General features: G+C 39.4%; 1 protein-coding gene across 2 annotated transcripts in view; it reads right to left on the reverse strand.

Moving 5' to 3' along the window:
- C1H19orf44 (chromosome 1 C19orf44 homolog) overlaps positions 1–13543 on the reverse strand; it is a 31243-nt gene that overhangs the window by 15022 nt on the left and 2678 nt on the right. For both annotated transcript variants that reach the window (XM_036753295.1, XM_036753301.1), the window contains exons 2-6: positions 11676–12429; positions 10211–10532; positions 8188–8264; positions 6623–7130; positions 2564–2656 (exon numbers count right to left, since the gene is read on the reverse strand). In XM_036753295.1, coding sequence (XP_036609190.1) covers positions 2564–2656; positions 6623–7130; positions 8188–8264; positions 10211–10532; positions 11676–12428 — 1753 coding nt within the window. In that variant the 5' untranslated portion in view covers position 12429. The remainder of the gene's footprint in view (positions 1–2563; positions 2657–6622; positions 7131–8187; positions 8265–10210; positions 10533–11675; positions 12430–13543) is intronic.

Genomic DNA, 13543 nt, shown 5'->3' on the forward strand with positions numbered 1-13543 from the left:
GAGAGTCTATTATACTTTTATTGTAGAAGAGACAGATGTATACAAGTTAATCAGTTGTACAATGAAGAGGCTATGAAACTGATTGGATGGCCAGAACAAAACAATCATCTGGAAAGAGGTCTCCTATGGTATACACTAGACATACTAGTGGCACTGTGCTATTTAACATTTTTATCCAAGACTTGGTTAAAACTTTTCAATCTGCAGGTGTGACACAAAGCTGGGAATAAATAAGCGAGAAGCACAGCTAACATACTGGAGAACAGAGTCAATATTCAAAAAGGTCTTGATAGAAGATTGAAATAAAATGCTATTATAATTTGAAATTTAATAGAAATTACTGTGAAGTCTTACATGGTCTCAAAAAAATCAATTTCTTAAGTAAAAGATGGGAAAAGACATGACTAGATGGAACTTTATGTGAAAGAGGTAGGTATGGGAGTTTTAGAAACTGCAAGCTTGATATGAGTCAACACGAGTGTTCTGATGGCCAAATAAACGAACATGCTTTTAGGCTGGCCTAAGAGAAGTAGAGATCCAGAGACAAGAGGGGCTGCAGTCACCTCTACCCTGTTCAGGCCACATCTGAAATGCTGCATTCAGTTTGGGGTGCTGCATTTTAGGAAGGACCTTGAAAAGCTGCAGAGTTTCCAGAGGAGGACAACTAGAATGGCGAAAGCCTTGGCTTTGTGCCATATGAGGCTCAATAGGAACTTAGGGATCCTGGGAAAAGGGAGACAAGATAGCTGTCTTTAACTATCTGAAGAGCTGTCAGATGGAATAGGGATGAGACTTGTTCTTTTTGGTACCTGAGGAGGGAACTTGGAACAGTAGCTAGAAGTTCACAGATTTAGGTTTGATGCCAGGAAAAGCTTCCTAACAATGAGAGCTGCCTAGAAGCGGCCTTGGTTTGATTTCAAGTAGAGGGTTCCCCCAGTTGGAGGTCTTTAAGCAAAAGGGGAAAGAACCACTTGTGAGCTATGTTGTAGATGGAATTCTTTTTCAGGTAGGGGTCAGACCAGAGAGCCACAAGATCCCTCCCAACTCTTGACATTCCGTGAATTTCAAAAACTATACGTAATACCTAGCTATTGAAATTGAAGTTTTTGTTACAACTACTAATTAACCTTAATTAGCATATTCTTGCAATTACCTAAGCCACTGGAAAACCATGGATAAAAGTTTTTCTAAACAACTAAGGTTTAAGGTCGAGAGTCAATGCTACTTTTTATGACAAGATCAGAAGCCCGGTAATGGCCCCTTTATGGATGTTCACTCTTATGAATGCAGATCCCAAACCTTTTGTGTTTTAAAGGTTTCTGAGCGGCTGTGGCCCCAAATTCATCACCTAAGGGCCAGCCTCTCCATGGAGTCTGCTGCTGGGCTAGCACTCAAAGCCTTTCACCTCTAGAGGGCAGGCCAAACTTTGCACTTCTCTGTGTAAACAATAAACAGTTAAGAATCCACGCCCACTTTTATGCCTTTGTGAGGCAGAGTAGAACATCAGTGGAGTTCATAGCTATACCACTGGTAGTAAAATGTATCAAAGACAAATGTTGGGGGAGGGAGAGGAGGTTGCTGAGAAACAGGCACAGAACTGCGGACTGGTGCAAACTTTCTAGAGAGGGATCTGGCAACATATAATAAAAATTGCTCAGCTATGCCAGGGGTGGGGTAACCTGCAGCCTAAAGACCATATGTGGCCTCAAGTGCAGTCCTTTGACTGAATCCAAACTTCACAGAACAAATCTCCTTAATAAAAGGATTTGTTCTATAGAACTTGGACTCAGTCAAAAGCCCACACCAAGGACCTAAATGCCACATGTGGCCTGGAGGCTGCAGGTTCCTAACACCTGGAACTTAAACCCTTTGATCCAGTGATGCCACTAAAGAATCTTTATTCTAAAGATATCATTAAAAGTGGGTGAAGGTGGGGGGGCACTCAGCTAGGTGGTGCAGTGGATAAAGCACTAGTCCTGGAGTCAGGAGGACCTGAGTTCAAACCCATCTTCAGACACTTAGTAGCTGTGTGATTCCAGGCAAATCACTAAACCCAAGTGTGCCTCAAAAAAAAAAAAAAAAGAGAGAGGGGGAAGGATTTCTCTGTAGCCAAAAAAAAGAGCCCTCTTTGTCTATAAAACAACTTGTATATCTCATATACTGGGAAAAATCTCTTATAGTCTATTAATGCAAAATAACATGGCACTACAAGTTACAAATATAATGGAAAGGAAACATAACTAAACATACAGAGTGATTCGAAATGTAGTAAAGAAAATGAGAACAATATAAACAATGACTACAGGCATATGCTTTTTAAAAGGACAGTGGAGCTTTATAAAGGTAGAAGAAGATTTAGAAGGCAACATAGAGCCAGATGTATTGAGGTCTCTTTATTTTGGTATTTAGAAGTTTAATTAAAAATATAAATAGTTCAAGTTTAGGGGTTGTAACTGGAGAATTAATCCCATATTTGGTTAAATTATTTACTAGTATTTGTTTTGAATGTTAAAGTTTATAATAATAAAAATTATATAAAATATAATAAACTGAGGGCCTTTACCTTCTAGTGCATCTGCACTAATCACATGACTGGCAATAGGTTCAGGATCCACATAACCTCTCCCGAGACTTGGGCCAATGGTCGCCATGCTCTCTATAGTTTAAAGGACAAAAGGTTAGAGTTCTGACCTATATAGGTTAAGAGTTGAAAAATAACTAAATGTTTTTCACAGTAAAATAACAGATACTGTCACAGCTTAGGCAATCTCTCCTCTATAAGTACCCTAAAACTCTAGGTATAATCCAGGTTTCCTTTGTTTTCTATAAGTCACTAATTTCATTACTAATAAAATACTTTAATATTTCGAGGCATTTGTGATGACTCCAACTACTGATACAAACTACAATGCTGGGATGACTTAGCAGACAGTCTTTTAAGAATGGCTTTGGCCAAAAAGATTATACCATGACAACCGGTCTGGTGATTAGGCTTTTCCAAGGGTAGGAGGCCAGTCTTCAGATGGCCAAGTGCACAGAGTGCTGGAGGTGGTATATAGAAGACCTGCGTTTGAGTCCTAACTAGTTACATGACCCTGGCCAAGTCACTTAAGGTCTCAGTCTTATTTTCTTCCTCTGTAAAATGAGAGAGGTGGCCAGATGGCCCTCTAAGGTCCCTGCTGGCTCTCCCCTAAAATCCTGTCTTTGCTAGACAGGACATACTGGAGTTCACATGCCTCAAGAAGAGCCTTTAAGAACCCAGTCACCCCGATTCCACAGTGATGCATGTGGAGAGGATTTTGGTAGAATAATAATCAAATCTAAAAAAAATGTAAATTTTGCTCCTCTTTCTGGCCATGATTATGACTTTTACAACTTCATTTCCTCTTTCAGGTTTTTCTGATTTCACCTCTCTTTCATAGCCAGTCTTCCTCTGCCTATTCCAACAGGCAGATTTGAGCTACATGTCCTACAAGGTGTCTCAAACTCACTATGTCCAAAACAAGCCTCATTATTTGTGCCCTAAAAACCACCTTTTTTCCAAATTTACCTTTTCTGTTGTGGACGCCATCTTTCCGGTCACCCAGGTTAACAAAATCAATGGCATTCTTGACTCGTACTCTCAATTCAAGTATCACTTCACTTGCCAAATCTTTCTTTTTCCATAAGATCTCTTACATCTGCTCATGCTTTCTCTCCACTAACATGACCATCAGCCCAGTTCTGACCCTCTTGACCTCTTATTTGGCACAGTGGGTAGAATGCCAGGCCTACTGTCAGGAAGACTCATCTTTATGAGTTCAAATCCAGCCTCAGATACTAGCTGTGTGACCCTGGGCAAGTCACTTAATCCCAATTGCCCTGTCTTCTCCCTTCCAAAAAAAGATAAACTCCAGTGATTTCCTACTACCTCTAGGATCAAATGTAAACTGTTCTGTTGGAGCAGTGGCCCCAGGACCACTTCCAGACTTATTACATATTGCAGTATTCCCCTTCACACACTCAGGTCAGCAAAACTGTCCTTCCTTTTCCTGACACATGAAATTCCTTCTCCAAACGCCACACCTTTTCATTGGCTGTCCTCCATGTCTGGAATGCCTTTTCCTCTCTCCTCTCCTTTTTGGAATCTCTAGTTTCCTTCAGGGATTAGCTCAAGCATCACCTTTTCTATATGAAGCCCTTCTTGATCCCACCAGCCATCAGTGCCTTTCTCCCAATATTATCTTGTATCTATTTTGTATCTCTTTACATATATGCATGTTATCTCCCTTGACAATGTCCCCTGGGCAGGGTCTTTGTATCTCTAGCAGTAGCCTGTCCTAGTAGGCCTTTAACAAAGGCTTGCGGATTATTTTTCCACCTACATGCCTGTAACAGTGGCTGCTGTTTTTTATCAGAAAAAAAAAGTCAAAAGTATTTATCATTCTGAATATTTCTTGTACCAGTGTCTTCTAGGGATCTATCTAGTTTTCTTCAAAAATGTCATGTTAAGCTTTTTTTAAAAAAAAAAACAACAAAATTCAAATAGGCACATTTGTTTCTGCTTCCAGGAAACTTGGTGTCAGGAAGGACACAAGTTCTCCTCCTAGCTCTGCCCCTAACTCATGCCGCAACCTTAGGCAGGTCATTTCACCTTTGTAAAACACAAAAAATGGAGAAGATCTCTGAGGGCCTTTCCCATGCTAAATATGATCACTAGTTTTTCTTTCTATTCTTGTCATTGGGCATTATGTGTTCAAGCTCAGATAAGAAAACTGACATTCCCAGTTATTTCATTCAAAAAAAACTGATATTTTTTGCAGTCAGATTTACTTTTATGATACAATAGTAACTCACATTTACATGGTGTTTAAGTTAAAATGAATTTTACATACATTATCTCATTTTATACTCATATCAACCCTATGAGGTAAAGTCTGTAAATATTGTTCTCCCCACAGATTTTAGGTTACTTGTTGAATGAGATAAGTTACTTATCAAATGAGATAATATTTGTAAAGCATTTTAGCACAGTGCCTGGCACATAGTAGGCACTATACAAGCACTTCTTCCCTTCCCTTCCCTCAGGCTCACTGATCAGAGACATGGAACTAAAAGGATCCTTAGAAACCATCTAATCTAACTCCTTCATTTTACAGTTGAGTAGACCGAGGCCTGCTCAAAGCCTCACAAAGTAGTATGGCAGAAAGTAGCAGATTCAAAACTTCAACCCAGACCTTTTCACCTCTATTCCTTAACTTTTTATATATATTATTAATCCAGTGTTTTGCCTTATCTTTATTTTGGGAATGAGGGATCTCTCTTTGAAAGTTACCAAGAACATGGCAATCAGTAGGAATTCCAGCACTTTCTGGCCATATCTACCTTTTATATTATAAATTAAAATCAAGCTTATCACGACAGGTAGGAAAATATATATTCCTCTCTCACTCCTCCCTAAATGTCTATCAAGTTATTTATTGCTTATCTAGATGGGAAGGAAGAAGAAAATACAATATTAAAATATTATATGTTTTCAGTCCAGGAAGATAAAGGCTTCATGAATGGTAATATGATATAAGGGTAAGATAACCAACCCGGGACAGAAGATGTGGGATCCAGTTTTCCCTCTGATGCTCACCCTTGTGATCCTGAACAGGTCAACTTCACTTCCTTAAGCTTAGTTTTTTTAGGTCTGGTTTTTTTTTTTTTGGAGGGGGAAAGGCAAGGCAATTGGGGTTAAGTGACTTGCCCAAGGTCACACAGCTAGTAAGTGTCAAGTGTCTGAGGCCAGATTTGAACTCAGGTCCTCCTGACTCCAGGGCTGGTGCTCTATTCACTACGCACCTAGCTGTCCCTAGACTTTAGTTTCTTCATCTGTAAGATGAAAGGGCTGGACCAGATGGCCCCTGAGAGCCCTTCCCACTCCTGACCTATGATCCTATGACTGAAACTTCAGAAACCATGATATGGCCATCTCACTCACAAAATGAGGTACCAGAATCTGAGAGTCACACATAAGTCTAAAGTCTCCAAATAAATAAAAGCAACTATTACTTTATACACTAGATGGTAAACTTATGGAGCTCATTATCCTGAAATTATTTATTAAGTATTGATTAAAAACTATTGTGTGCTCAGAACTATCAAAGATTCATGAACGAAAGATACAAAACAGATTACCAAAAGGCAATTAGGGATGATTACGGTACATTCCCAAACTTCTGAGGCAGCCGTCGTGGGAAGCAATCAAGCTGTCCCATAAAATATGCATTAGGCCACCTGTTAAGAGTCAGAATACGGGGCTGAGTAGATCACTGACCTAACTCAATTCCAGCACATCTTACAGCTAGACAGAGCCTTAGAGATCATCTGGTCTAATTCCTTTCGCTTGACAAATGAATAAACGAAGGCCCAGAGGTGAGTTAAATGCACACCACTAATTGTTAGCAGAACCACAACACTAACCCAGGCCTTCTGTTCCAGGTCCAGTCCTAATTCCACTGAACAGCCCTGTTTTTATGGCTGGCACACATTGGTCTGCAAATTGAAACCAGAACTGACACGTGTAGCAGCTTTAGGTTCCTTCCCCTGCCTTAGAACAGCACTTGCAGAGACTTTCACTAGTCAAACTTACACTCACCCTTTGTCCAGCTGTAGGTGAATGCAGGATCGTAAGTCTGAACAGCCACTTCTTTCACTAAGAGTCTTCTTACATTCTCACTCCATTTTTGACCAGGCTCTCCTGACTCTGTGGGAAGGTCTCTTTGAGAATATGAAGGGCTCTCAGACAAAGACTCCAGTGTCTTGTCTAATGACTCTTGGGAGTAGGCTGTCTGCCCAGATACTGTTGAACTTGGAGATTTTTCAAAATCTTCAGAATACACTGAGTTTATAGTACTCTCCTGAGGTTTAGGAGATGGTGACCTCCTGCTGGAAATACTTTCCTCTCTCGAAAAGGTGACAGACTCCTCATTCACATCCTCACATATTTCACTTGCAGTGTGACTTTCCTCTTCAGTTTCAATAGAAGTAATGTTCACACTTGTCTCTGGGCTCATCTCTTTGGCATTTCTTCTTTGTATATTTTTTACAACTGACACATCTGTTTTTAATTCCTTGCTTGACTGTTTTATTCTATGATCTTCTTCCTAAAATAAAAAAGTGATTTGGAGATGGGAACTATGAAAATTATTTCTAAAAGACTAGGATTATAGATTTAAGAGCTGAAAAGAAGAATATCTAATCCAACTGCCTCATTTTGAGGACGCTGAGACCCAGAGAAGGTAAGCAACCTCTCCAGGGTCACGCTGGTAATAAGTAAGCGCTATAATTCAAACCCAGGTCCACTAACTCCAAATACCCTGCTTTTTTGACTACATCATGCTGCTTCCCACATCTAATACATATGCTATAACACAAGAGGCAGCCAGCTGTAGTGGCTAGAGCCAGCAAGACCAGAGTTCAAGGCCTACCGGACACATACTGGCTGGCCAAATCAACTTCTGCATGCTCTAAGTCAGAGGTGTCAAACACCCACTAGAGTACTCCTAGTGCAGCCCAAACTAGACTAAAACATCATTGGGAATTTATTTAGCAAAATAAATTAAAATACAATAGAACGTGCTTTTCCAAGTCCATCTGCAGCTACTGGGATCTTCTCGTATCTATTAGTATTCCCCATTTCTGAGTTTGACACCCCTAGTCTAAACTTCTTAAACTGTGGGTTGCGACCCCATATAAGGTCATGATCCACAGTTTAAGAAGCGCTGAAGGGGTTACAAGTGAAAAAAGTTTAGGAAGCCCTGGTCTAGATAACTCTCTAAGACTCATAAGATGCAGAGAAGGTGCTAACCTGCATTGGTAGAGGAAGTTTCCACACCCCGGAATTCTCTATTAAAAAAAAATTCCAAGGTCCAAGTCCCTTATCCCTATTTAAAACAGTAACTATTTACAGTAAGTCTTACAAATGTAATACCATATATTAGAATGTCTGTGAAACTACATTATTACAATTAGAGTACTTTAAGTGTTGCTTTGCATGCCATTAGCATGAAACATTTATAGAGCAATTCAGTTATAGCAAGTATTTATCATTTGCTAAACAAGGCTGCCTTATCCTGTTATTATCTAAATGCAAGCCATTACAATGCACAACTCTTCCATATGACTGTTAAAACTTAAAAATCAGCTTTTGTCTTTACTTACTTTTTGTCTGAGTTCTGCTTTCTCACTGACATCATCTGGAGCCAAATCATCAAGGGATAAAATATTTATTTTAAAATCTGTCATTGAAAGATGAACTGGTTACAATATGAAACCAAAATATAATTTTTAAAATGTAAGGTAAACAATCATTTAAGCATTTCATTTTTATAAACATGACAATAGCCGAGTTATAAGGAGAGGAGAAACCTGGGAGTCAAGAGTGTTCTAATCTTTGTGTTCCTGATGACTTTCCCAGACTTGCAAAATCACCCTTCACATCTGCAGGCCCCAGCTCTTCAAGGGGAGACAAAGGGCTAATGTTCCATGGGAGAAAAAGCTAAGGTTCAATTAAAGGCAGTCCCCTGCAAGAACATGAGATGACACTGCTTCTTGGCTCCTCCATAGCTATCTGGATCCTATTCTTCTGTATACAAACCAAATCCCACCTCACTGATAAGATCTTTCCCAACCACTTTATTTTATCTTAAAGCTATCTCTGTCCTCAGAATTCCCAAAGCATTACTGTTTATATAGTTTATATGACAATCAACCATGCACGCCAATAACATAGATTTTTTAAAAATCACCTGGAAAGAAACTCATTTCCATTAGAGACAGCTAGATGACATGGTGGATAGAGAGCTCTGGACTCAAGAGTCAGAAATATCCAAGTTCAAATCCTGTCCCAGATGCTTATTAGCTATACTACTCTAGAATTGAGATCATAATAGCACCTATCTCACAGGGTTGTTATTAGGATCTAATGACAGCTCATATGTAAAGCACTTTGTAAAACTTAAAGCACTACATTAATGCTGCTATTATTATATTAGCAATAATAATTAAGCAAACATTTTTAAATGTACATTCTTTGTGCAAAACACAGTGCTGCACATTAGGCATACAAAGACAAAAAACAAAAAGCCCTTCCCCCTCAAGAAACATCTACTGAAACAAAGCCTTTAACAGCTGGCCTATAGAGAGAGCAAGAAGAGAACAGATAAAAGTTGCAGCATCCTCAGCAAAGCATCACTAGTAAATTCAGCTGACAAAGAGGAGATCATGGAGGTCATGGTGCAATCTCAGATGCAGGGCTTGCACTGGGGCCTACGTGGCCTTTCCATCTGAAAAACAGCAGAAAGTCTGGTTCTTGATCCCTATGCTACCTGTATAACTTTTACCACTGGTAACAGTTTATGACCACCAAGCATGTATTTGGAATACATCTCATCCTAAACAGGAACTGCACATCACTGCTTTGTGATATAGTTTCTATTTTGTCTTAAACTGCCACTCAAAGGGCTGATGGTTAACTAGCTTCTACCTTGTGTCTTCTCCTTCCCCTGCCCCAAACCTCCCCATATACAACTAGCAGGACTTCTCATATGGTACACCTGGTACACATGCCTGACCTGGTACAGGGTTATGGAAGGAACAGATGATCCATATTTGACTTGGTTTTTATAGGGGAAAATTTTTTAAGTCACAGAGCAAGAAAATAAATGATGTTTTCAAATATAACTTTCAGGTACCATTTTTCTTCCCATTCCCTTCTGTCTTTTTGGCCTTAATACTAAACTGAAGTATGTATTCATGTTGACTGAGTTTTTTTTACTAAATTTAAAAAAACAGGTGAATTTCTCCTTCGCAAATTCCATTAGATTACTTTTTGCTTGGGTCTAGCCCTTACCAACTTCTTTGTTGTGAGTCAAGGGCCTTTGAAAGAAGGTTCCCAGGCTTACTTTGAGGGATGCTGTTCTATCAGGCCAAGTGCCACCTTCCTCCAGGTGGCCTATCTGGAACCTCCCACTGCTAGTGCTTTCTCACCAGGAATTACTCCCCACAGAAGAATGTAAGCTCTTTGAGGCTGGCAGGGTCTGCTCTGTTTTTACCTCTGAATCCCGAGGACCTGGTATGGTACCTTGCACATAGAGGATGTATAGTAAATTTTTGTTGAATGAATAAAAATACAGAAGTTCTGGCCTTATGTTTATAATAAATAATATATTAGATTAAATATTACCATTTAAGCTATCACTGGATGCTTCAGAGAACAACTCATCCAATGATCCAATTTCAGTCTTCTCAGGTGAGAATGCTAGCTTTATATGTTCCATTTTAGGGGAGGTTGGCCTTGAAAAATAATGCATTATTGAAAGTGATGGTGATCTTGAAGTTTTGTTAGCTGAAAAGCCACTCTGTGGGGAAGGAGGTCTTGAAGGGCTATCATGGGAGGCTGTTTCTTGACAGCTTTCCTCAGGCAGGCATAATGTTCGAAAAAGCTTGAGACTGGAAAATTCTTCACTGGGTGGAGAAAGTGGACCTGGTGGACTCAGAATCTCATCCTAATTTCAAGGGAACAAAATTCATTGTAATTAACTTCAGATATTTCACCAAAAAAATGCTGCCATATGAACATTAAACCATTAAATTAGAGAGAAGCAACTTCTCTGTCTCAAATACAAATTTGAAGGGTCCTAAGTCTGAATGTTCATCTGTCATACTCAGATGTTCTGTCCAGTTCTGAGATTCTGTGAGAGCCAAAGTGTTAACAATGGATTTCTTTCCTGTGATTATAAACAGTGATTTATTACATTTTCTTCCCAAGTTGGCCTAACACAAGATCCCACAATTCTACAATTCAACAAACAATGCAAAGTACTGGGCAAAAACGACAAAAGAAGACACTCTTGTCCACAAGGACTTTATATTTTCTGTTTCACTTTAGTTGCCTATTTTAGCCATTCCATTTTGACAAATGACAAAAGTGTTAATGCACAAATGAATAAATCAGCAAACATGTAGCAAGTACCTACTAAATGCCAGGCCCAGTGCACAGTGTCAAAGATACAAAGATATAAAATAGTTCTTGCCCTTTTACATTCATCCTATCAATGAAGACTGCATGTATACACATCTCTAAGAACACACAGAATATAAGGTAGTTTGTAAAGGAGGGCACTAGTAGTTGGGGGGATAAAGAAAGGCTTCAGCTAAGACTTGAAGGACACCAGGGATTGCCAAAAATGGAAATGAACAGGGTGTATGTTTCAGTCATAGAAATTTGCCAGGGCATTACAGTATCATGTATAAGAAAGCTACTCAGTGTGGCAAGTGGAGGGACTTACTAATGAAGCTGGAAAGGGAGGTTGGGGCCAGGCTGTTAAAGGCCAGACAGAGGAGTTCTTATTCAATCCTAGATCACCAGCAGCTTTTAGATCAACCATAAGATTTGTAACCTTATGAAATAAGGGCTTATTAGGTATGTAAGTGGAAAAACTGCCTTATTTACACTGGAACCTAGTGCTTCACATATATCAGGTACATCATAAATGTCTGTAGAATGAGGGAAATCCCAGTTCCTCCTATGAAAACTTCTTTTAAAGTAACATAGAGGCAACTTCGGCAAGAAGTTCTTAATAGCAAAATTTGGTATAGGACAAAAAAATAAAATCCCATTTTAAAATGGAAGCTAAGTAAAAACTTACCATAGAGAGTGCCTTATATTCATCCTCCTTAAGTTTAGCGTTCATAAGAACAGCATTCTTAGGTATCTCTTTGTCACTGAAAGGCTTCACGAAGTTTCCCAGCAACAATTTCATTTCCTCTTCATCACTATCCAGAGAAACCAGCTTTCCAGCTGGCTTTTTCTGTTTTGGTGGTCGAGAACTCTTGACATTTCCAACCTGTGCTGTACTGGCTATATTTTCAACGGTTGGACCTTTCTTCTTCAGAAACCGACTCCCTCTTTCATTGCTACCAGCAATGGGAAATTTATCCCTGCATTGCCAGGGAACATCACTTACATTCTTCAGAGAAAAGGCATCAACCCTCTGATTCAAAGAAATATCATCAGCACTCTTCCCATCCGTATCAGTGTCAGACGAATCAACCTGCAGTTTTCGGCTCATGATTTTAGTTTCTATTTGTGCTAGTTTCATCAAAGCCGCATTAGCCCTGATCTTGGAGGCAGTAGTCAGTGATCTGCTTAAAGAGGTCCTACTCCCCATCTCCCTTACATTACTACCCTTGAAGAAAAATTGGTTTTCATCAGCATTTTGCTTCCTTTTTAGGAATCTGCTTTGGCTAAATGGTGTCTTAGCAAGGCCTTCACTTTTGAGGATTCTATTCTGAGTTTCTTTCATCCTCATATCTTCTATGGAAACATCGCTGGAATCATAAAAAAAATCATTAGCGAAGTGGCTGGCATTTAACAAGCTGGCTTTCCTTGCTGCTGACATCCTAGATAGGGAGGGAATAGAGAGAAAGAGAGAAAGGGGCCTTTACTCATTCATTCTCAGGCCAGTCAGTGTTCAGAAATTTGAATTCAAATTCTAAACTCTAATACCTACCTGTAAGGACAAAGTCAGATAATTTCACAAAGTATGTTTCTTATTCTGCAAAAATCAATCTCTTAGTTTGTGGAGGCAGGCTAACATAGTGGTCTTGGAGTAAAAAGATCAGGTTCAAGTTCTGGCTCTGCCACTTACTGCTACTACAAGACTTTGTGCAAGTCACTTAACAATCCGGACCTCAGTTTCCTTACTTATAAAATGAGAATAATCACATTTATGCCACTCCACCCCCAACACTGTTATGAGTAAAGTTTAGAATGATATGTCAGCCATTGTTATTCAACAAATGGTTATCGAGAGCCTCCAGAGAGCGTACAGAGAATGTCCCAGATGATTTTTTTGTAAAGGGCACTGGATCTAAAGTTGGAGTTTTTGGTTTGTTTTTTTTTTTATTTTGGGGGTTTTTAAGTATATGAAGTACAGCCTGTGTTTATTTAAGAAATGTTTGAAAAACAAGGTCATCAAAAAAGTTCACAAAAGTATTAGCATATACATGGATTGGAGTCTCAACTCTGCATCCCACTGTACTCCTGTGGATAATTTCATCCACATGCTGGGTCTCCATTTCAATGTTGGACTGGAGATCTCTCAAGTCCCTTAAAGATCCTAGCACTGGGCCCTGTACCTAGCAGGGAATAAAGCACTGGGTGGTACACAAAGACAAAGAAAATATACAGCTTGCAATGTTTATTTAAAGCCAATGGGGGGTAGGGGGGAAGGGAGACCACAGTGAAAGAAAATAATTCAAAGCACAGTGAATGAATGAGGAGTATAAATAGCTATTCAGAAATTCCTCTCCTCAGATTTCTTAAAGTCTGTGAGTATACCATAGCAGACACAGAATCACAAATCTCAGAGATGGAAGTAATTTTGAGGTTACTGACTTACTATGTTTAGCCAGAAAAAGAAAAGACTCGCCTCAGGAAATCTGTGCGTGGCCCTGTGCCATTTAAAATTTTTGTCAATGACTTGGTTAATCTCACCAAGTTTGCAGATAACAC

The sequence above is a fragment of the Trichosurus vulpecula genome, chromosome 1, assembly GCF_011100635.1.
Source record: "Trichosurus vulpecula isolate mTriVul1 chromosome 1, mTriVul1.pri, whole genome shotgun sequence".
NCBI lineage: Eukaryota > Metazoa > Chordata > Mammalia > Diprotodontia > Phalangeridae > Trichosurus > Trichosurus vulpecula.